Source organism: Bos grunniens, chromosome 8 (genome assembly GCF_055505025.1).
Source record: "Bos grunniens cultivar Pamir isolate PY7600 chromosome 8, Bosgru_T2T1.0, whole genome shotgun sequence".
NCBI classification, from domain to species: domain Eukaryota; kingdom Metazoa; phylum Chordata; class Mammalia; order Artiodactyla; family Bovidae; genus Bos; species Bos grunniens.
The window spans coordinates 105,192,037-105,217,191 of NC_141172.1; the positions used below are offsets into that span (position 1 = coordinate 105,192,037).

At 46.8% G+C, this 25,155-nt stretch overlaps 1 protein-coding gene across 3 annotated transcripts in view; it reads left to right on the forward strand.

Moving 5' to 3' along the window:
* Positions 1–24,412, forward strand: part of PAPPA (pappalysin 1) — a 267,221-nt gene extending 242,809 nt beyond the window's left edge. For all 3 annotated transcript variants that reach the window (XM_086413905.1, XM_086413906.1, XM_086413908.1), the window contains one exon: positions 18,613–24,412. In XM_086413905.1, coding sequence (XP_086270031.1) covers positions 18,613–18,720 — 108 coding nt within the window. In that variant the 3' untranslated portion in view covers positions 18,721–24,412. The remainder of the gene's footprint in view (positions 1–18,612) is intronic.
* The last annotated feature ends 743 nt before the right edge of the window (positions 24,413–25,155 follow it).

A 25,155-nucleotide genomic window follows, 5' to 3' on the forward strand; every position in this document is an offset into this window, starting at 1 on the left:
GGTGACCAGCCTGGCCCAGTGTGAGTTAAAAAGTATTCCTGTGACAAATGAGTTCATCGGGAACAGTTTCTATTTTCACGCTCATCTATATTCGAAGCTGAAAAATCATTTGACCCTCTCTCTCATTTTAAAGAGGGGAAACTGTTGTTGAGAGAGGAGGGGGCATAGACTCGTGGTCATTTCGGCTACAGAGCCCTCTGTGATGATGTGGTCCAGACTTTGCATTTCCTTAATGGGGATTCTGAGACCCATAAAGGAGGGATGATTTGTCCAAGGAAGAACAGCGAGTGATAGAGCAAGGTTCCTGGCTTCTATCCTCATCCCTTTGTATTGCAGTGTCCTTAAGACAAATTGTTCCTTCAAGAAAGATGCTCTGATTCTAAATAAAGGGGTAAACAGGGCAAGACCCAAGAAACACTCAAATTGGAGACCTGTCACTGCGTCTGTCGGTTGGTGCCAGTCTTACCTGATTGCGTTTGCTTTGCTGTGTATTGTTAGTATACTCAGTATATGGTTGTGATGTACAATAATTTATGAAACTATTTATCCCCAACTTTTGATTTTAACTTTTAGGTGATTTCATTTTCTCACAATGATAATGATGCGAATGAACATTTTTGCATGGAAATATTCTATAACTCTAATTATTCATTGACAGCTGATTCTTGGAATTGACATGAGGGGGATATAAGATGTGAGCATTTTTAATATTTTAATCTTATTGGCATGTATTTGGGTTTTGGAGTTTTGTTAGTTTCAGGTGTACAGTAAAGTGATTCAGTTATACACATAGTCCTTCTTTTTTAAGATTCTTTTCTCATCTAGATTATCATGGAATACTGCACAGAGTTCCCTCTGCTGTGCAGTACAGCCTTCTTGGTTATCTGTCTCACATCTATTAGTGTGTGTGTGTGTGTTTGTCCCAAGCTCTCGATTTATCCCTCCCCTGCCATGTTTCCCTTCTGGTGACATAAGTTAGTTTTTGATATCTGTAAATCTGTTCCTGATTTATGAAAAAGTTCGTTGGTATCTTTTTAAAAATTAGATGCCACATGAGTGACATCATATTTGTCTTTCTCTGTCTGACTTACTTCACTTCTTATGGTAATCTCTAGTTCTATCCATGTTGCTGCAAATGGCATTATTTCATTCTTTTTTATGGCTGAGTAATATTCCAGTGCATATATGTACCACATCTTCTTTATCCCTTCCTCTGTCAATGGACAATTAGATGGCTTCCATGTCTTGGCTATTGTAAATAATGCTGCAATGAACAGTGGGGTGGATGTTTAGTATATTCATTTTGACAATATTGATTCTTCCAATCCAGTAACACAGTAGAATCTTCCACCTGCACCCTATCTGATTTCTTTCATCAGTGTCTTATAATTTTCAGAGTAGATGTCTTTTGTCTCCTTAGGTAGGTATTTTATTATTTTTGGTGTGATAGTAATCGGGATTGTTTCCTTAATTTCTCTTTCTGATCTTTTGTTGTTACTGTATAGGAATGCGAGAGATGCCTGTGCATTTGTATCTTGCGACTTTACCACACTGATTGACTAGCTCTTGTATTTTTCTGGTGACATCTTTAGGATTTTCTATGTATATTATCAGGTCATCTGTAAACAGTGACAGTTTCATATCTTCTTTTCCAATTTGCATTATTTTTATTTCTTTTCTCTGATTGCCATGGCTAGGACTTCCAAAACTACATTGAATGGAAGCAGTGCCAGTGGATTTCCTTGCCTTGTTCCTATCTTAGAAGAAACGCTTTTGGCTTTTTACCATTGAGAATGATGTAGCTGTGGGTTTGTCTTATACAGCTTTTATTATATGGAGTTCAAGTCCCACTTTCTGGAGGGCTTTTATCATAAATAGATGTTGAATTTTGTCAGAAGCTTTGTCTGTATCTATTGAGATGATCATATGGTTTTTATTCTTCAGTTTGTTAATGTAGTGTATCACACTGATTGATTTGCAGGTATTAAAGAATCCTTGCATCCCTAGGATAAATCCTGCTTGATCATAATGTATGCTCCTTTTAATGTATTTTTGGGTTTGATTTGCTAGTAGTTTTGCATCTATGTTCATCAGTGATATTGGCTGGTAATTTTCTTTTTTTTGTGTGTGGTGTATTTTGTCTGGTTTTGGCATCAGGATTACGATGGCCTCATAAAATGAGTTTGAGAGTGTTCCCTCCTCTGCAGTTCTGGAAGATTTTCAAAATGATAAGTGTTAACTCTTCTCTAAATGTTTGATGGAGTTTGCTGTGAAGCCATCTGGTCCTGAACTTTTGTTTGTTGGAAGTTTTTTAATCTGTGTTTAAATTTCAGTACTTGTGATTGGTCTCTTCATATTTTCTACGTCTTCCTGATTCAGTCTTGAGAGGTTGTATCCTTTAAGAATTCGTCCATTTTTTTCTAGGTTGTCCAATTTATTGGTGAGTAGTAGTCTCTCCTGGTCATTTGTATTTCTGTTGTAACTTCTTTTTCATTTCTGATTTTATGGATTTGAGTCCTCTCCCTTTTTTTTCTTGATGAGTGTGCCTAAAGGTTTATCAATTTGCTTATCTTCTCAAAGAATCAGCTTTAAGTTCCATTGATCTTTGCTACTGTTTTCATTTCTATTTCATTCATTTCTGCTCTGATCTTTATGTTTTCTTTCCTTCTGCTAACTTGGGATTTTGTTTGTTCCTCTTTAGTTGTTTTAGGTATAAGGCTAGGTTGTTTATTGGAATTTCTCTTGTCTCCTGAGGTAGGATTGTATTGCTATAAACTTCCCTCTTAGAAATGGTTTTGCTGCATCCCAGTGGTTTTGGATAGCTATGTTTTCATTGTTATTTGTCTCTGGGTATTTTTTTTCTTGATTTCTTCAGTGATCCATTGGTTGTTTAGTAACATATTGTTCAATCTCCATGTGTTTGTGTTTTTAAAGGTTTTTCCCCTAGTAATTGATGTCTAACTGCTAGCATTGTGGTTGGAAAAGATGTTTAATTTCAATTTTCTAAAATTTACCAAGGCTTGATTTGTGGCCCAAGATGTGATCCATCCTAGAGAATGTTCCACATGCATTTGAGAAAAAAGTGTATTCTGCAGCTTTCAGATGGAATGTTCTATAAATATCAGTTAAGGCCTGTGTTTCATTCTTGATTTTCTGTCTGGATACTCTGTCCATGTATGAGAGTAGTGTGTTAAAGTCACCCATTATTATTGTGTCTATTTCTCCTTTTCCGGCTGTTAGCACTTGCCTTATATATTAAAAGGCTCCTATGTTAGGCATCCGGTCCCATCACTTCATGGGAAATAGATGGGGAAACAGTGGAAATAGTGTCAGACTTTATTTTTCTGGGCTCCAAAATCACTGCAGATGGTGACTGCAGCCATGAAATTAAAAGACGCTTACTCCTTGGAAGGAAAGTTATGACCAACCTAGATAGCATATTCAAAAGCAGAGACATTACTTTGCCAACAAAGGTTCATCTAGTCAAGGCTATGGTTTTTCCTGTGGCCATTTATGGATGTGAGAGTTGGACTGTGAAGAAGGCTGAGCGCCAAAGAATTGATGCTTTTGAACTGTGGTGTTGCAGAAGACTCTTGAGAGTCCCTTGGACTGCACGGAGATCCAACCAGTCCATTCTGAAGGAGATCAGCTCTGGGATTTCTTTGGAAGGAATGATGCTAAAGCTGAAACTCCAGTACTTTGGCCACCTCATGTGAAGAGTTGACTCATTGGAAAAGACTGATGCTGGGAAGGATTGGGGGCAGGAGGAGAAGGGGACGACAGAGGATGAGATGGCTGGATGGCATCACTGACTCGATGGACGTGAGTCTGAGTGAACTCCAGGAGTTGGTGATAGATAGGGAGGCCTGGCATGCTGCGATTCATGGGGTCGCACAGAGTCGGACACGACTGAGCAACTGATCTGATCTGATCTGATGTTGGGTGTATATATATGTACAATTGTTATATCTTCTTCTTGGATTGATCCCTTGATCATTACGTAGAGTCCTTCCTTGTCTCTTGTACTAGTCTTTATTTTAAAGTCTGTTTTGTCTGACATGAGGGTTGCTACTCCAGCTTTCTTTCGATTTCCATTTGCATGGAATACCTTTTTCCATTCCCTCTCTTTCAGTCTGTATAGGGCCCTAGATCTGAAGTTAGTCTCTTATAGACAGTATGTACATAGGTTTTGCTTTTATATCCATTCAATTTGTGTCTTTTGGTTAGAGCATTTAATCCATTTACAGTTAAGGTGATTATCAATATGAATATTTCTTATTGCCATTTTGTTATTTGTCTTGGGTATTTTTGAAGGTCTTTTTTCCCCCTCTCCTGTGATTTGATACCTATCTTTAGTGATGTGTTTGGATTGCTTTTTCTTTTTTGTGTGTGTATCTGCTGTAGATTTTTGGTTTGTGGCTCCCATTAGATTTTGATATAGCAGTCTATATATGTACCAGATTGTTTTCAGTTACTGATGTCTCAGACACATTTCCAATATCCTGTACCCGTACTCTCTCCTTCTCGTGATTGCTGCTTTGGTACATTTGTGTGTGGGTGATTTCCTAACTTCATGTTTGCCTTCACTGGTGAGTTCCCTGTTTGTAATTTTCTTGAATCTTGTTGTGGCCTTTTCTTTCCTACCTAGAGAAGTTCCTTTAGGATTTGTGGTACTGAATTCTCTTAGCTTTTGCTTGTCTGTAAAACTTTTGATTTCTCTGTTGAATCTGAATGAGGGCCCTACTGGGCAGAGTAGTCCTGATTGTAGTGTATGTGAAACCATGTGTGTCCTGCAAGAGTGAAATCTGTCATTTCCCCTAGTCCCAAGGAGCTCCCACACTGAAGCCAAATGCTTTGGGGTTTCTTCTTCCTGATGCCTTGCCCTCAGGCTGGGGAGACTGACGTGGGGCTCAGGACACTCACTCTTGCAGGAGAACCTCTGCAGTATAGTCATTTTCCAGTTTGTAGGTCACCTGCCCAGCAGCTATGGGATTGATTAGGTCAGGAAAGTACCCTTCCTCTTGAGCTCTTATTGTGGCTTCTTCTTAGTCTGTAAAATCTCTGTTTTGGTAGGCTCCTGTCTTTTCTATTGATGGTTGTCAGCAGTTGTGATCTCGGTGTTTTCCTGAGAGGAGCTGAGCTCAACTCCTTCCACTCTGCCGTCTTTTCCGGGATCTAGGGCTGTTTTTATAGTTCAGATGCTTGCTGCCCCTTTCTTCACCAGGTACTGGGCGTTGTCCCCTTGCTATGGGGTTTGCTGCTACGGTGGTCCTTCGCAGGCTCCTGGAACAGCAGGGTTGAGGCCTGGCACCTACTCACAGGTCTTGTGGCATCGGCCTGTGCCCACCTCTGAAGCCCACGATGGCAGTAGGACTAATGCCTGCTCACAGAGCTCCTGTAGGTGGAGTCCTGGTGTCTGTGCGCACACGCAGGGAAGGAAGCCCTGATGGTGGTCCCACCCCTCTCCTCATACACCGACCGCCTCATAACAGCACCTCAACACTGCTGGGCCCAGGCTTCTTCCAGGCACACCCTTGGTTGCCACAGTCTAGTCTCTTCGGGCTCTTCTGTGCAGCCAACTACGTTCTTCTCCTTGGGTCTGACCTCTGAAGCCTAATCTTCTGTACCCGGCTCCCCCTGCACCGACAGAGGAATGTCCCAGACTGGGGAGTGCAGAGGGGTGCTGTGCTCTCCTCCGCAGCTCCTCTTCCATCCAGTCTGACGTTCCCACGGGTGAGGAGACGCTCCTGAGTGCAGAAACCTTTTCTCCTGCATAGCTCCCTCCCTGGGGTGCAGGCTCCACTCAGATTCCTTCCTTTTCTTTTTCCTTTTGTCCTACCTGGTTATGAGGAGGTTTTCTTGTCTCTTTGGAAGTCTGAGGTCCTCTGTCGACATTCAGTAGCTGTTCTGGGTGAATGGTTCTCCTTGTAGATGTATTTGTAGTGTTCAGTGGGAGAAGGAGCGCTCCATGTCCTACTCATCCTCCATTTCAATCCCCCCTCCAGGTGTGAGCGTTTTGAAGGCTCTCGATTCCTGATGCCAAATGAATACAGTGGGTCTCTTTCACTCCCCTGGAGTCAGCCACTTTGACAGTGAATAGACAATGAAGCTTGTGTAGAATTATGACATGTGATTCATCTGACACCATCAGCTAGAGAAACAGCAGCTCTGATGAAAAGAACTTTCCTACCAACTATAACTTACGTACTAAAACATTAAAATATAAAACTAATATATTAAAATATAAAAACTAATTTTATTGGGAAACTTTCTTAAATGGATTGTTATTTCTGCAGAGTGCATGGTAGGGACATGCAGTCATAATTCAGGTTCAGGTGCAGACTCCAGGTTGTTACAGTCACTCGGATATACAGATAAATATCTCAAGTGGTCATTTTGACCCTCTCTTCCTATACTAGGTTCAGCTGCAGCAGTTTCAGGCTCCAGGGCTCAGAGATGAGTGCTGTCTCTTCAGTCAAGGACCCGGAGTCTGTTTTCTTGCTAGTTCTGAATATGTTCCCTAATCCTTTTTTCCCCTTTTCTATATACATTATGAATGTAATTCTAGCCTTTTGTGTTAAAAGACTACCTTCTTCCACTTTTTTACTTCTTCCTGTTGGCTGAGGCGATGGAATGTAGGTGAGCAGGCTTCCTCCATGACAGGAGATGTGTGTTCATGGAGCATCTCTATGGGCTGAGCACTGGACCACGCTGGGCACACGGCAGAGTCCAGGTGCCACACCTGCCCTTGTGGAGCTTGGGGTCTGTTAGGGGAGCCAGTTACAAGCAGTGAGGTATGTTGCTGCTGTAAGTCACTCAGTTGCATCTGACTCTTTTGCAACCCCAGGGACTGTAGTCCGCCAGGCTCCTCTATCCATGGGGATTCTCCAGGCAAGAATACTGGAGTGGGTTGCCATTTCCTTCTCCAGGGGATCATCTGGAACCCAGGGATCGAACCCACATCTCCTGCTTGGCAGGTGGATTCTTTACCACTGAGCCACCAGGAAAGCCCCACTGAGGTATATAGCTATGTATTTAGTGACCTTTGCAGAAGGGACAGTGAAAGGAAGGTGAGGGGTCATTTGGAGAACAGTGTGAAGGTCAGAGAAAGTGTTCCCGAGGAGAGAGATTTACACTGAGACCTGAAGAATGAGCAGGAACTTTCCTGGTGCAGGTGAACGGTGGCTGGGAGAAGAATGGGGAGAACTGTGGGAACTCTGTGTGACCTCCACCTGTGGATTAGAGAGCTGATGGCCTCTGTCACAGTGAGGGTGGCTTTACCATAGTTACTCAGTGCCCAGAAGTGTCTGGATGTCTCTTCAGGTGCGAGACTCCTGACGTCTGACTTCTGGAGAACAAAGGTGATTCAAGTTAAAGTCATACGCCTATGACTTAAATTCCCCAACCTAACTTCTCCATAAACTCCAACTTCCTGAAACCCTCTACTCTCTCATCTCCAGCCAACTGTCCTTGCAGTGGCTGCTTTATAGAGACGGAAGATAATAAGACAGGACGCCTGTTAGTGAACTGCCGCAAGTCAGACTCGCGTCCTCCCTTACCTTCTTTAATCCTCATGTCAACCCCGGCAGGGCACTGGGAACCAGTTTCGGCTTGTGTGTTAGTCATTCAGTCAAGTCTGACTTTGCAGCCCATGGGCTGTAGCCCGTAGCTGGCCAGGCTCCCCAGCCTGTGGAATTCTCCAGACAAGAATGCTAGAGTGGGTAGCCAGTCCCTTCTTCGGGGGATCTTCCCAGCCCAGGGATCGAACCCAGGTCTCTGCTTTACAGGCAAATTCTTTACCAGCTGAGCCAGCAGGGAAGCTCTTAAGTTCGGGCTTAGCGAGTACTTACAGGACTTGAGTTTACTGGCTGCAAACGCCACGGGCCAGAGTCGAACCCAGTTCCGTCTAAGTCCCAAGCCCGGCTTGTTCTGCTGCAGGGGCTGCGCCACAGAAGAGGGAAGCGGGCGCAGCGGGTTGCAGAACCTGTCCTCAGTGCACCTGAGCATGACCCTACCTGGTTCAGCTGGAGACATTTCGCTGTGGACCCAGAATGCCAGGGAGCCTTGAGTGTGGGACCCCTGCTTGCTCACTTTGACAAGGCAAAAGCAGCTTTCCCCAGGGTGGGGAATAGCGGAGACTCCCAGCCCTGCCAGTCATCCTTGACTGCCCAGACAGGAGTTTCCCCTGAGCACAAAAAAGTCCTGCCTTTCTGTCTCCAGCTTCCACAGCAGGAAGCCTCTTGGGGCAGGAGAGGGGCCAGAGGCTGGCTTTCTCCCCACCATACCCCTCCCATCTCTTACCTGCTGGCCTATTTCACTCCCACCTGTACTCGTGGCCCCAGTTCCATCTCATGGCAAGTCCCCTGCCCGTAAACTCCCATCCTGGTGCTCAGAATCTCATTGACAGCGCAGACTGACTCCCTGCGCTTTCCAAAATGACCATAATTGAGCACTTACCACGTGCTTGGCCGTGAGTTAGCATCTCTGTGCATATTATTCCGTTTAGACTCCAGAACCGTCCAACAAAGCCCACATTTGAGACTCAGGGAGGTGGAACCATTCATACAAGGTGGCGGATCTGTGTAGGATTTAGGATTCCCTGACACTGAGCAAATGGCAGATGGTGGCTGCTGTGTCTCGAGCGCTTACTGTCTACCACGTGTCACCTCTTCCTGCATGTGTCACTTTGTTTCGTCAGCACAGCAGCCCTGCTGTAGGCACGACCTTTTTTAGCCCCACCTTACAGATGGTACAACTGAGGCTTAGACGGGTTGAGGTCACACAGCTGGCAAGTGGTAGAGCTGGGACACAAACCATGTGATTCCAAGTCACACAGCACCTGCCTCTGACCCTTGTTCTGAACGTCTGCTTGCTCTGGGCTTGCACCATGACCTTCCTGGAGTCCCTTTCCTCTTGCTTCCTGGCCCTCCTGGACTGGGGTCCCGGGTAGTAACTCCAGCCCCAGGGTGAAGCTTTCTGTGGCTTCTCCTGCACTTCCTTCCTCCTACTCTCCACCTAAAACCTCTTTCTGGTCCCTGGAGCTGGGGCCTCCCTATCACTTAAGCCAGAATGATGTCTGTCTGCTCCCTCCAGCCTTCCCGCCTCGCTTATCTGTACAGACCCCGGCTGTTCCCTCATCTGCCTTGTGGGGTGACCTGGGCCCTGCTGGAAGACGAGACAGGACCGTGCAGGACTGTCTGAGGAAACTCTACCTGCCAGGCATGCCCAGCCTCCTACCCAGGCAGCTATGTGCACTGCAAGGCAGACGGGAAGAGGTGGGACTCAGTATTTTCTTATTGGAGCCAAGAGTCTAGAATACAGAGCAGATTTCCAGAATGGTTGCTTCAACAGCTTCCCCCTATACCAACGACGAACAATCATTTTCTAATTGGACTCATTCTAGGTCTGCATGTGTAGCAGGGTGTAAGGGAGGAAGGAGAAATAACTTTCAAGTATTTGACATACCAGTGTTTTCCAAGGAGTGGTGGCCTTGGAACTATGGTGATGGTCATGTTTCGGTTGGCTGCTAAGAGACTGATTCTGGAAGATGTCTGGGGAGCTGCGGTGTGGTCCCAACTCTACAGCTCAGCTCTGCGGCCTTGGCCAGGCCGGGCTCGCCTTGAGTTTTTATCTCCTGATGTTCGGATTAGATTCATGTCTAAGGACTCTCCACGTGGCTTCCTGAGTGAGGTGGTCCTTGAGCAGGAACTTGAGGACTAATCAGGGTCAGGGGGCCAGAGGAGAGTTAAAAATTGGTCCCAGGAGCGTGTCTCGGCACAGGATGACACGCCCAACCGATGACATGAAGCACAGGGCTGCCACTGTATTTGCTCAAATCTAAGCGAAAACCTGCTTTCTTGAGAAAAGGCATGAAACCCCAGTGGAGCTTGTTGGTCTAAGGAGGCTAGTGATTCTGTAAGATGGGGGAAGACAGAAGCTTTAGATGGGAAGCAGTCATCTCAGCAGAGCTGATAAAGGGTTGTTTGCAGAGTTGGGGGTGCATATCAACAGCTCTAACGTCTCAGCTTAGCAACCTGAATGGTCCTCTGAAAAGGAGTCAGGATGGCATGGCATCTCTGCGCACAGCCCTCTGTGCCTCTCCACTTCCCCAGAGTGAACGCTGGTCCTCCCAGGAGCCTGCCAGGCCCTGAGTGCTCTGCCCACCCCCACCCCTCACCATCCCCCACCCCCATCGATGCCTTCCTCCACTTCCCTCCAGCCCTCGGGACTCCTTGCCACCCTGCACACAGGCCAGACATCCTCCTACCTTCCAGCCTTCACCACGAGCTGTTCTTGTGGCCAAGAACATTCTTCTCCATTCATCCTTATGACTCACTGCAGGTCTCTTGCCCAAGTGCTGTGTGCTCAACATGCCCCACCCTGACCACCCACCTTCCATCACCCCTGGCCCTTCTGTACCCATTGACCTGGCTTCCATGTCTTCTTTCCTTCCATAACACGCACCACTTTGGCACATATTATAAGAATGTATGTATTATTCGTTGCCTGGCTATTTCGATACCTCTAGCTGTTGGAAGGAAAATTTCATGAGAGTGAGAAGGTGCATTTATTTTAGTCACTGTTCTATCCCAAGTTCCCATCTCCCCTTCTGCTGAGAACCTGCTATGTGATAGATACTGTGCTAGGCCATGAGCAGATGGGCCAGGCCCAGCTGGGCGGTCATGGGGGCCCGTGAGCAGGCGCTGAGATGCCAGGAAATGCTAATGGAGACACAGCAACTGAGGCCAATCACCAGAGCTCCTCAGAGAAGACAATGTTAGAGGTGAGGTGGGGAAGTCGCAGCAGGTCTTACCCAGGTAAAAGTAGTGAGGGGAAGGCCAGAGAGAACGATGAGAGAGAAGCGTGTTCCTGGCAGAGCGCAGAGTCTGCGCAAAGCCCAGAACAGGGGAACACAGGAAACTCTGATTCCCTGAAAAGGGCCAGAGCGCGGTGCAAGAGGTGAAGGCGTGAGAGGCAAACCCGGGGGAGCGAGCAAGGCTTCTATAAGCCACGCTGGGGAGTCTGAACTTTATCTAGGGAGCGATGGGAGTATTCGACGATTTTAAGCACTGAACCAGCTGAGAGAATCCTAGAAGGCTTCCTGGAAGAGGGACTTGTGCTCAACTTGGAAGATTAGTAAGACATAGTAGGCAAATGGCTAAGCCAAACAGACTAATTCCTCCACCCCCTGGTTTCTGGAGTGTTAGGATTTCCCCAACTTGGGGCGGAACTTTGACTTTTTTTTTTCCTGTGGGTGAATTCAACACTCATTTCAAACCTGATCCTATGGAAAGAACCAGGCCTTTCTATCCCCCTAGAATGACGATCATCACAACCATCATCAATGCCATTACCACATCACCACCACTCTCACCAACATCATTTAGTGAGCATGAATTCTACACCAGGCCTTATGCAGGTGCTGTCCTTGATTTTATTCTTTATCCAAAGTACTTCTCCATGGCAGGACTGTTATTTTCTCTATCTTATAGATAGGCAAACTGAATCCCTCTCCCCACAAAGAAGTCACTTGCCTGCGAGCATTTCACTAGCTTACACTACTACACGGCTAACAACGCAAGGAATCAAACCAGGTCTCCTCGTCTAACCGGGTGCATTCCTCCACATTACCCACACTTGGTGTTTTCTCCTCCACTTACCCGTGTCTAAGCAAGCTTTGGCATTCCCCGACTGCTGCATGCCCCGTGCCAGGCACAGATCTGCACAGTCCCAAGGGAGCTATAGAGGAGCCCCAGCATCAGGCCTTGGTCTGCTTGAAGTCACTAAGTCTTTCCATCAACACTACGGCGACCCAGAGACTCACGGTGGTGAAGCGAGTCGCCCAGGGCCCCGTCGTGGGCGGGTGGACAGTCAGGCTTTCTGACCTTCACTGCAGCACGCCTCCTGCTCCCCCACACCGCCCACCCTCTGCTGTGACCTCCCTGTTGAGTGAGTCAGAAGCCAGCCTCAGACAGCCCTTCCGCCAGGGCCCCGTGGCATTGGCCAGGCTGCATTCCTGAGCCGCTCACACACACCCGGGTGGAGATGTTACCCTGGGCAGCTCACCCACGGGTTGAAACCCCTGTGCTGAGCACTGTCTCCAGCCTAGAGGGAAAAAGCAAGAACCCTGGCCTTCCATCACCGACCTGGGCTTGTTGACAGAATCCCAGAGTGGGTGGCCAAGCCGTTTATGGGACAGCCTAGCTGCACAGTGCTGGGAATCCCAAATGTAAACTGGCCGCCGAGGCCTTGATGCCGTGGGTGGTAGGTTTGCTTGGGAGGCCATCCGGGGGAGAAGGTGGAAAGCTGCTCGGGGAATCCGGGCATCTGGGAGTCGGGCTTGGAGCCAGCTTTATCGGGATGGGACTCGTCTCTACCAGACCTCAGCTTCTTCCTCTGTGAGAGGGGACCCTGCCTCCTACCCTACCTGCCTCCTGGGGGAACGGTGCCGGGGAGCAGTTACAAATGGGGGCGCAGGTCCAAGGCACCCTGCCAGACAAGTGACTCACCTCTTCGCATCTTCATTTCCTCTAAGATGTAAAACGAGGATTGTGAGAATAGCTGCCTTATGAGAGCTGCTGGGAAGGGTGAGTAACGGGGCACCAGGTACATAATAAAAGGTAGGAGGTGAATGACCATCAAACACACCCCACAGCGCTCAGCCAGGACGGGGGACGGAGAGCTGCCTTCCCCATCTTGTTTGGGCTTGCCGACAAGTTCTCAGTGTCCAGAGTGGGGGCTTAAAATCCTGCAGCATCTACCAGGTTGACAGGTAGTGAGTTCCAGGGCAGGTCTGAGACAGGCTGAGGCCTCTATTTTACCATCTGTAAGCTGGGTAGCTAAAGGACAGCAGCCTCTTGAGACTGGGTGGAGCCACATGGGAATCCTGCACATGGACAGCCTCAGGCAGTGGCTTGCCATGGACCGGACCTGGACGTGTCTCTTCCAGGTCAGATCTGGGGACACCTGGGGGAGTGGGTGGGGCAGGCGAGTGCCACCTTCTCTTACGGGTTGCAGATGCCCAGTCAGTAAGGACACCTGTGAGCAGAGGAGACCCCTGAGGCAGGCTCTGAACAGGCAGGTCACGGAGAGGTGAGAAGAAGGGCGAGATACCATGCTTGTCCTCCGTACCGGGACCTCCACGGGCTGGTGTAGAGTTGGCATTGCTCCTCACCAGATCCCTTAGCTCACCGATGGGGAGTCCAGCTCCACAGGTACCTACCTGCTGAAGGTCGAGCAGGGTGCTCCCAGGCCCCTAGCAAGGGCTCCGTCGATGAGCCTGTGTTTATAAGCATGGAAGGGCACAAGGAGCATCCCCGATCGTCCCCCTGAGACCAAACCTTCTAGACTTCGCTGTGCTCTGCGGATCCAGACCTTTGTCTTTAGGGGAATGCTGAAACCCCCTGGGCCGGGCCAGGAGGAAAGCGTGTGCACACACCACGCCCCACACAGCCAGGGTGCCCACACGGGCCTGAGAAGCTCCCTGGCATCATAGGGCCCTGCCGGCTGACAACTCTGGAGAAGCCCCTGGGACTGGGGTGGCAGAAAAGGGGACGTGCAAGACACAAGCTGTGGAGAAGGGCAGCATTTCCTGGCCTTTTCTGCCCAGGGCATCGCCGTCCCCCTTTCTCAGGCGAGAAGGAGTCTCAGACAGAAGGGAAGGAAGAGATCATTAAAATCATCGTGGTGTAAAGATAGGGAACTTGAAGCCGGAGAAGGGAGGTGACTTGTACGAAGTTAGGCAGCACAGGAGTGCAAGAGCAGAGGCCCCCTGACTGGTGTTGTCCCTGGGTTTTTGTGCTTTCATATATCCCTCCAATCATGGGTCCTTTGAATGCCTGCCACGTGGTAGATACAGAGGTCAACCACAAACACGGGGACTTCCCTGGCGGTCCAGGGCTCAGACTCCACGCTCTCAATGCAGAGGGCCCGGCTACTATCCCCGGTCAGGGAACTAGATCCCACGTGTCACAACCAAACAATCTCACATACCATAGCTAAGACCCAGCACGGCCAAATAATACATACTTTAAAAAACAACAACACAGACATGGCCCCTGCCCAGACGGCGCAGGCATACAGGCGCAGACGTGATTCCGTCCAAGGATGGCGTAGGGATAGAATGCTAGGGTATGGGAGGAGCGCGATGTCCGGTCTTTGGTAAGACTAACGAGGCAGGAGGCGGTGCTTGCGGTAAGACCTGGCGGATGAAGAGAAGCTGGCCAGGGAAGCGCAGGAGCGGGGAGGAACAGCTGAAGACTTAAACCCAGGAAAACACCTGGAGTCTTTGAGGAAACAGGAAACGAGCCGCAGAGAGCCAGGGGATGAAGGGAACCAGATGAGGTCCAAGAAGGGTGTGGAGATCAGGCAAGGCCTTGAACTCTCACTAAGGACTTTGTGTCTTATCCTAAGAGACAGAATCTGTTGCACGTTTGCCTGGGTGAGGCGCAACAGGAAGCAGGAGAGAGAAACCATATGTGAGGCTGTCCCGAAAGAATCGTGGAGCCCAGTGGGAAGAATGAGAGAGAGAACATACTGTGCAGAAGACGGGGGCGGTCACTGGGTCATCCTAACGTTAGAACGCGGGCAAGGGGTGGAACGGGTCCGGGGGAAACCGAGGCCGCCCAGGTCGGGGAGGAGGAAGGCAGGAAGGGGGATCACAAGCCAGAAGTACAAGCCTGCGGGAAGCCGACTCAGCGTCCAGCGACCCGAGTGTTAGACCACGTTCTGGGAGGTTTTGCATCTTTCTTGTTGAATCCTTGCAACCATCTGAACTACAGTAGAGGAAGTCCCCTACATACGAACCTTCAAGGTGCAAACTTGCAAAGACCGGAACGTGCATCTGGTTCCAGAGAGGAACCAGAACCTGTGCCGTCGACGTCGGGCGTGAGTGGGATTGCAGCTCGCCCTCCTCCTCTGTCTCTGATCACTGATGACCCTTCAGTTTTCCCTCCAGGCAGTAACTCTTCTTGCCTGCTCACTCTTGCCAGCCCCTGTATGCCATTGTATTATGGTACTTTTCAAGTTTCAGTACCGTAGGATTAAACGCGTTTTCTTTTTGTGTTTGTTTTTTATGTATTATTTGTGCAAAAAGTATTCTAAACCTGTTACTGTACAGTGCTGTAGAGACGATTGTCTATATAGCCCTATAGACTATATAATACTATAGACGATTGTTAGTTGGGTACCTAGGCTAATTTTGTTGGACTTAGGGTCACATTGGACTTAACAAACGTGCTCTGGGAATGGAACTCGTTCGTATGGAGAAGACTTACTGTATTTTTTTTTTTTTTCATCACTGTTTTCTAGATACACAAATTCAGGGTGATGGCAGCGAAGGGGTTTTTCCCCACAGTTGTTCAGTGAGTATGAGGCCTTGCTGAAGTATTCAGCAAGTAAGGATGCTAATCCAGGCCTCTCTGCTCACAGGGTTTCCCCACTGGACCTCAGCTATTAGATTTGGACCTGGCTCTGCCCTCAGTCTCCCCGCTTTGGAGGATTTTCTCTAGGTCTCTTCTAAGTCTAAGGTCCTCTGCTTCTTAGGGCGGTGAAGAAGTTGCAGAAGAACATTTAAGATGGGACGGTACAGTCCCTGCATACACATGGAGCTGGGGCGTGTCCTGCAGTCAGGGCACAGTGAGCAGCAGTGAGCAGCTGAAAGCAGCAAGGCTCTGCATGGAAGTGGTAGCTGTAGGCGTGCTCACCAGGGCATCCCGGCCTGTGAGCTGGAACTGAAAAGGGAAACGAGGAGTTGCACTAGCCGTACTGCAGAGAGTCAGAGAGAGAGAGAGGAGAACAGACCTGCATTCGTATTCTGCAGCTTAGACGCTGGGGACACAAGAGTGAGCAAGGCTGACAGTCCTCGCCTTGCTTACCGAGAAAGAGGCACAGCGGGCATGTGGCAAGCATTGCTTGCTATGCTCATTTTATCGGCTAATTCATTATCCCTCATCACACCCACTGGAGGGGCATGCTTTCGCCTCTCCCCTTTTGGGAAGGATCACTGAGGCTCAGAGAAATTGTCACCTATTCAAGGTCACACCTCAATTAGGTGAGAGAGCGGGGGCTTCTACTTCAATCTTCCTGTTCATTCCTACACTTTTAAATTATTGAAACGTTGCAGGATGGAGAGAGGTTGGGGAGGCAAAGAGGGAAGAAAGAAGGACACAGAGCAGGGAGAAAAAGTGTTCAGGAGAACCAGCCCACAGCCAGAGGGACAAAGATGCTCTCTGAGCCTTGTGAGCACTCGAGACCCTGCCCAGGCAGGAGGTGAATGAGGCCATTAAATCCATCTGCGCAGATGGGGGGCCCTCTGGGGAAAGTTCTATGCAAATGTCATGATGCAATGAGGTGAAATCCACTCGCGTCAGCCAAGGCTGGGGCTCAAGCAGGGACCGCTCTGTGCTCTTTGCAAAGACAGATCCTCTGCCGTGTGAAGACGTTCACTCTGCTGGGCTCTTTCTCACAATTTCTAGAAAGGAAAGCCAGCCCAAGATCACAAAGCATGTGAAGGGATGGACTGGGAAATGAAATGTGGGCCTCTTATTTTGTCTCTTTTCCTTCAATTTTGTAATCTATACATATATCAAATTGTCACGTCGTGCGCCTGTCACTTTTTCTTATGCTAAAATCTGCTCCTAGGATCCCTCAACCTAGTTTTCTGCAAAAAAATCTCTCTGTGAAATGTTCCCCACCAGGATTTCAGGTGCTCTAGAACAGGGGTCCCCAACCTCTGGGATCTAATGCCTGATGATCTGAGGTGGAGCTGATGTAATAATAATGGAAATAAAGTACACATTAAATGTAATGCGTTTGAATCATCCCCAAACCATCCCCTACCACCCAGGAGCATGGAAAAACCGTCTTCAATGAAACCGGTCCCTGGTCCCAGAAAGGTTGGGGATCACTGTCCTAGAAGGTGGTCTGAACTTGTTGGCAAAAGCTTCTGCCATTTTAATAATCCCCAAATCAAAATTACCCATATGTACAGAGAGTTAGGTTTTCCTAAAAGACATTATTGCATTGTTTATATCAGTGGATCACCACAACAGTCCTAGAAGTTAGATATTCCATTGTACAAGTCTATTAACCAACTCTCATGTGGGACATGACAACTTTTCACCCATGATTTCATTCAGCCCTCAGAGTCCACAGTGCAAGGCAGGTCTTATTCTACTGATTTCACAGCTAGGAGGAACCTGAGGCTCAGGAAGAGGTTGCTTCATTCAGTTCAGTTCAGTTCAGTCGCTCAGTTGTGTCCAACTCTTTGCGACCCCATGAATTGCAGCACGCCAGGCCTCCCTTTCCATCACCAACTCCCGGAGTCCACTCAGACTCACGTCCATCGAGTCAGTGATGCCATCCAGCCATCTCATCCTCTGTCGTCCCCTTCTCCTCCTTCCCCCAATCCCTCCCAGCATCAGAGTCTTTTCCAATGAGTCAACTCTTCGCATGAGGTGGCCAAAGTACTGGAGTTTCCACTTTAGCATCATTCCTTCCAAAGAACACCCAAGGGCTGATCTCCTTTAGAATGGACTGGTTGGATCTCCTTGAAGTCCAAGGGACTCTCAAGAGTCTTCTCCAACACCACAGTTCAAAAGCATCAATTCTTCTGTGCTCAGCTTTCTTCACAGTCCAACTCTCACATCCATACATGACTACTGGAAAAACCATAGCCTTGACTAGATGGACCTTTGTTGGCAAAATAATGTCTCTGCTTTTAAATATGCTATCTAGGTTGGTCATAACTTTAGAGGTTGCTTGCCTTACTTTAAATACTGGATTTGTCACTTACTGGTTTGGGCTTCCCTGGTGGCTCAGTGATAAAGAACCCGCCTGCCAATGCAGGAGGCACAAGAGATGTTGGTTTGACCTCTGGGTTGGGAAGATCCCCTGGAAAAGGAAATGGCAACCCATTCCAGTATTCTTACCTGGGAAATCCCATGAACAGTGGAGTCTGGTGGGCTACAGTCCATAGGGTCGCAGAAAGTTGGACACGACTGGAGCAGCTGAACACCACCACCACCACTTTGGGCGAATGCCTGCCCCTTTGTGAGCCTCAGTTTCTCCACCTGTAAAAGGGCGGTTGTTCTAGTGCCTATCTTACAGAGGTGGACTTCCCTGGTGGCTCAGACGGTAAAGCGTCTGCCTACAATGCAGGAGACCCGGGTTCAATCCCTGGTTCTGGAAGATCTCCTGGAGAAGGAAATGGCAACCCACTCCAGTATTCTTGCCTGGAAAACTCCATGGATGGAAGAGTCTGATAGGCTATAGGTCCATGGGGTCACAAAGAGTTGGACATGACTGAGCGACTTAACTTTCACTTTACAGAGTTGCCGAAGAATTCAGTTCTTTCCTGGTTGTAAAGCATTTAGAACGTTGTAAAGCCTGGCCTGTCATACATGCCCCTGAAAATGGAAACAGCTATGATAATGACCATGGTGATCCTGATAGAAGTTATCATAAGGCTAGCAAGAAGCAGAGTCATGACTTGAATCTGCTGCCCCACCATCTAGTGAGGAACCCTCTGCCCTGACAAACCCACTGCTTCTCTAGAAATTTCTGTTTCAGCCCCAAGCACCTGGCTCATCTCTTCTGCCTTTCTCTCTGCAGGTCACACCCTTCCCCATGTCTTGTGACCTACAGGGTGACTGTGCTTGCCGGGACCCCCAGGCTCAAGAACACAGCCGGAAAGACCTCCGAGGATACAGCCATGGCTAAGGAAGGACAAGGAGTTGTCAAAGAATTCCCAACGCCAGGACCCGCATCCCTTTGGTATTGATTTCACAGTCAGCTGCTCAACGGAATGGCCTCTCCACACCAGGGATCCTTAGCACCCAACCGGTCTGCCTTTAATTTCACCCAGGAAGGACTCGTAGTACGGGCGCGTGTACCACGTCTCACCATGTTGAATGATGGAATGGAATCCCATCTCAAAGTCTTAGAAAGATTGCACATACAGCGTGCAGTCCCTGAGCCTCCTAAAATTCTAACCATTTGCCACACGACCGCAGCGAGAAACATATTCTGTATCTAGGAGTGTGCCCATCTGTGGTTAGTACGCATGCATGCATACGCACCCATGCAGACATCCATGGGAGGGCAGTTTTGGAGACTGAGCAGAGAGAGACTGGGCCAGACTCAATCCTTTCTCTCCCAGGCTCTGAACCAGCACTGTCCTTGGGAGAAAGAGTTACAAAAACTGCTAAGACTAAGTGTTAAATGCCAACATAGCTCACACCCTGAGGCTTAGAATACGTAAGGTGTGCTTGAGTGCGCAGTCCTCTGGGATTGGAAGTGAAATGGTCTCTGATCACCTCCCTTCTAGGGAAGAAGAGGAAGAGGTAAAGAATCCAAGGTATGCGAAGCCCCCAGGGTTTGAGGCCAAGCTGGAAATGGCTTAGGATTGCAATGTCAAGGTATTATAATAGCCCCGGCTTGAGGCCGTAATATCCCCCACACCCTCCACATCTTGCCTTGGGACCACTCTTGCTGCTACTTGCCCGGCTGCTCTACCCTGTACATTGAGTACCCCAAGGTGGTAGGACTAGGTGAGGAAAAACCCCCACACAACCCAACTGTCTGCCTTAAAAGTGACCCACATTTTCCCACAGCTCCTCACTTCTTAGTCCTTCTGCGAGGGAAAACCCCTCGGTGGCCCACGTGGTGAGAAGTGAAGGCCCCCTGGGTGGGCTTCTCATCCTGGAAGGGAATTGAGGGGCTTCAGATGCTGGAACCCTCACCGAGAGTCCAGAATGTCTAAGCCAGTGTTAGATTTTATAAGCAAGAGGAACAGTGTTACATTTCTGTGATGTCGGAACCCTCCGGAGACTGTTGGGATGGCAGGGACTCTTGGGTTAGCATCCTTATCCAAGTCTTCCTGCCCCTCCAAGGCGAGAGCAGGCTTTGGGTCTGAGGACCTCATTGTGCCCTGAGTAGCAATAGTTCTGGAGCAGAGAAGCACTCGGATGGGATCCACACCTAGACTGTGTTCTAGACGGGCCTGCAGGGGGCAACCCAAGGGTTCCCAGCCTTGGTCCCCAACCACCCAGCACGGTCATCCTGCCTTCCACACAGCCTCTGGCTCCCATACTCCCGTCCACCCCTGTCCTAGGGTGGCCCTTCCCTCTCTCCCATGTTCAGCCTCCAAAAGTTAAGAGGAAATTAGCCAGACACTCACAGAAGCCCCCACCTCTTTGGGGTCCTCGTTGTTCAGCCAGTTACCTGTCCACTCCTTTTGAATTAGTAAGGGAGGTGAGGAATACGGAATGAGGTGGAAAGAAGGCTGACATTTTACCTGATCTCTGAAACTGAGAAAGTGAGGTGAAGGGAGGGTCTAAGGTAGAGATATTGCATAAATATTGCCACAAATCATCTCAAGTCTAGTGAAGACAACCAACCAAAAAACAAATAGCATAGAAATCGAAGATACCAAGCTCGTGGGCTGACTCTCCTCCTTCCTGCATCCAACACAGATGCTGTTCATCAACTAGAGCCCTTTTTTTTTTTTTTTCCGATGGGGACCAAAAATAACTTCAGAAACCTTCCTACTGTTCTGTCTCCCAGCAGCAGCTAACTGCTGACCAAGAACGCTCGAGAAGACGTCTGTTGGCCAGCTGTGGTCTGTTACATTAATTAATATATCAAGGTGCTTTTCGCACAGGTGCCCACAAATAAGGACGCAGTGCTTAGATAGTTTTGTGTGGCTTATTCCATGTTACAGTCTCTGAGATTGGGTTCCAGGCATGCCATTGTTAAGGCCTGACTCAAATCCATTATGTCTCCTTCTTACAAACTTGTATCTCATTTATACTGAGGGCATTTTTTTTTCCTTTAATTACCAGGACCAATCTTTGGCAAGAGAATAATAATCGTATAAGCATCGATTCCACTTTGTACCCCTCTCCAGTATCTTAGAACTCTTGCCAACTCTTCAAGTCCCCTAATGCCCTTGCTGAGTTATCAACCTGAGTGGTGCTAGATGGGAAGGAACAAATGAGGTAAGATGTTAACACAGTTGGCTCTCCCAGTTGCTTTTTTTTAACATCAGTAAGTAACACAAAGAGCCTGGGAGACCTAAAGACAACATTCCTGACGGTGGGGTGGCAGGAATCACAGCAGAACCTCACCAGCTTCCTTTCAGTCCACTCTCATGCTTTTTCCTCCTCCATTCACACACAGTCTGCAGCTGACTTCTACCTTCAGAGTCTCAGATTGATCAAGCCCTTCTCAGCAAAGTGTTTCCCAGTCTCCTCCTCACCATCATTCAAACCTGTTACTCACAAATTCCTATTTGCCAGGGATATTAGGTGGGAGAGGCTGCCTGATGGGTGGGCAGCCTCAGTCCCACATGCAAGGTGTCACTAACAGGTCCTTCTCATACCTTAGCGGAGGACAGTCAGCTCTGTATGCAGTGCACTTACACTCGGCTTCATTTTCTTTCTGGGTATAAACTCATTCTCTCACCCCTTTATCAGCTCCAGTTTAGGACAGTGGAATACTCACAGGAGGAGGCTCTTGTCTATCAGCAGCTCAGAGGTTCTAAAGCACTTGGCAGTTCTGAAGATGGATTAGCTTCTTCAGAACTTTCTTCAGAACGTGGAGGTTCTGAAGAAGGATTAGCCTGTTAACAGCAAGAAAGAAAAGATAAGGCAGACCGTTCGCCAAGCCTTCTCTTAGGAAGACTTTCCAAGCCACAGCCCTACTGGCTGCCAGAGGACCTGTGTTAGCCCCTAGATTCTGTGCCAACCACGTTTTAAGGAAAGACAACCCTTGGAAGTCCATTCTGGAGGCTGAATGGGGGGTGTTATGAAAGAGGGAGATGAGCGGCTGTAACTAGCAGGGCTCTGAGGATGGAGCTGCTTCTCCTGGCTTCAGCATTTTGAGTCACTGCCTAGACAGTGCTCTTGGTCTTTTTCCCACCTTGGCCAATGCTTCTATGCTATTTGTTGAAAATAATTCTTTGAGACAGATTCTGGCTACCTCCCTTCCAGGTTTGGTTTAACTTGGTTCTGTCAGTTTGTTATAGGTCTTACCTGTGTTAAGAAAGGAAAGAAAGAGAGGAAGAAAAAGAGAAAAAAAGAGGAGAAAAGGGGGAAAGAAGAAAGGAAACCATAAATTCAAGTTAACAGATTTGAGGTTTTTGTGTTTTGTTTTGTTTTTTTCCTCCTCAAACTACTTCAAAGTAGGGAAAATATAAAAGAAGAAATGGTTGGTGACAAAGCTGTATAGATAGAGATTAATAGAAGACAAAGAGATTAAAAAAGCATGATTAAAAATAAGAATTTTAAGAAAACCTACTTTTGTGATTCCTGAAGAACATTCTTTATTCTACAGACTGAGTAGGTAGACACAGCCTAAAGATTTCCCTAGCAGGAGTAGAGGGGGGTTTTATACCGCTGTCTCTTCTTTTCTGTACATTGTGGTAGGTTCAGGAAATAAGGCATCTTTCCCCTTAATATGTAGTTGATATTGTTGGGAGGGGTGCATTTTGTCTATTTGTTTGGTTGTCAATCAGTAATAGGGAGTGGGGAGGGCTTGAAATTGTGTTTTTTCTTTTTTTTCCCAAATATTAAGGGGACATGCTGTGCTGTGCTTTTCACATTACAAAGTGTTTGTATTTACCATAGAGCACTGGGCTTTATGAAGCTGCACTTAGAATCACACTGCACAGCCCACTTTCCTAAGGAGCTGCTACATGACCGGACAGGTAATGCCCACGGTTTTCGGGAAACAGAACAAACCAAACAGCAGACATGAAACTGAACAGCAGAAGAATCCAAGCCTGTTCCTGGCAATCTGCTCACGTTTTGCCAAATTCCTCCCAATTGCTCGATCTTGAAGAGCAATGTGTAATAGCCAAGAGAGGAATTATGTCCCTTGAGTGGGAACACCGAATTCTTGACTCCAGGCAGCAGTTTGCTCAGTGATCTTAAACAAGTCATGATATTGCCTCTCCATTTGCCTCAGTTTCTCCAGCTGCAAAATGGGGATAATACTACTTAACCTACCTCACAGTGGGAGGGCAGGGGATTGTGAGGCCCTGGGGCTTCTAAGGGGCTGTGGCAATCTATGAGAGCCAATCTGTGAGAGCCTGACGCAAAGTCTATGGGTTATTTTTCAAGAATGCACAGGCCCATCGGCCACGTAAGAAAGACAGGGAGTGCTCATTTGGTATTTCAAGGAATGGGAGTGAGCTCCTAGATTAGAACCCACCTTGAGAGAGGCTTGCATTTGAGAATATTTTCCTTATAGATAAGTTGGACTTTCTCCCCCTTATTCGGGCCTTTACCAGTTCTATAATTTGATTAACAAAACAAACAGTGACTTCCTACAGTGTAAAAGTCAGTTTACCGTTTATTCAAGACTTCCAGGCCACTTCCAACTTTACAGAGGAAGGGAGTCCCTTAGTTCTCTTTTTCTTCTCAGACTTAAAATTCCACATTGAGTGTTCCATTAAAAGAAGATACGGCATTCTGAGTGCAAACTCGGGGCTTCTTAAATTCTACACCAGCAGTCAGTGAGGAGAAGTTTAAACAATTAATTGACTTGCTTTCTTGGGTCTCTATAATCAATAACCTGTCCACAGATATCTATCTATATAAAGATATTATATATAAATATAAATTTACATATATATGCACATGTATATATAGTTGTACATATATGTGTGTATATATATACTTAAATGTAATATTTACAAAATAAAACTGTGATCTCGTCTAGAGAAAATGTATTCATATTACAAGCGGCTCTTCCATATTTATGTATCATATTATACCTTTTTATTATTGTTATAATTATTATGGGTATTTCTAATGATGATGATGTTGAAATCTGTTTGGCATCTTCTGGAAATTACCAAAAATGACTCTCCATTGACATGCTTAAAAATCTGTTCTCAAGAAAATTCTACTGGCCTACTATAAAAAAAAAAAAGAGAGAAAAGAAAAAAAAAAGAAAGAAAATAATCTAATCACCAAAAACAAAACACAACTCCAATCCTTTTTCTGTACCTCACGCGCATAAATTTGCTGCTCCTTTTTTGGGTTTTATTTTTTCCTGTTTATGTGTTTTTATGGATCTAAGTTAAGTCTTTCAGCAATATATAAAAATGTAAATAGTAAACTTTATTTATTAAGAATGTCATCTTTTTTTAATTTATATTTACACAATTGTTCATCTAATTTATTTTTTCTATACGGTTTTAAATACTCAGACATATTTTGCTGTTCATGATATTTTTATCCTGTTCTCCTGGATTTGTTTCTCCATACTGTTTTCTCTGGTCTCAATTACAGGTTGGATCTCACGAAAAAATAATGTCAAAGACAGAAATATTTTGCCACTGTTGATTACTATACCTTAAAGTTCTATATTATGAAAATATATAATAGCTTGTATGCTTCAAAAATAGTGGTGTGGTTGTTGTCTGTTGTAGAAATCTACAAGATTCTCACATATACACATTCAGTTCAGTTCAGTCGCTCAGTCGTGTCCAACTCTTTGCGACCCCATGAATTGCAGCACACCAGGCCTCCCTGTCCATCACCAACTCCCGGAGTTCACTCAGACTCACGTCCATCGAGTCCATGATGCCATTAGCATAATCCAAAAGACTCTGTTGCATATACACAGGAACATGGACTAGAATACCAGGGCCTAGAATTAGAAGGTCAATGGTACCATGGATTTGAATATAATATACACCCTCTCTTCTACAGAAGTAATTCCTTAAAGCACCTATACTTTCATATACAGTTGGAAACATTCTTACATGTTACAAGAAAGTTCAGTTTTCATATCACTTCTAGTTGTATCTAGTTTTTTGGATGCTATGTTCAATGATATACTTCAGTATATTCATATTTTCATTTTTTCTTCATAATTGGACACTCAGTCATCCAATTTTCAGAATTGGAAGCTGAAACCAAAGTTCTGCTATTTTTGATCTGCCCATTGGATCTCTTTTTTTGGTCTCATCACCACTTAGTAGCTATGTGATCTTTGGAAAGTCATTTAATTGCTTTAGGATTTAGTTTTCCTATCTATACAATGGAAATAATAAAAGTACCCACCCATGAAGTTGTTATTAGAATGAGCTAAGATAAATATCAAAGATTATAGAGCTGTGCCAGACATGGTTTATGTTAACGC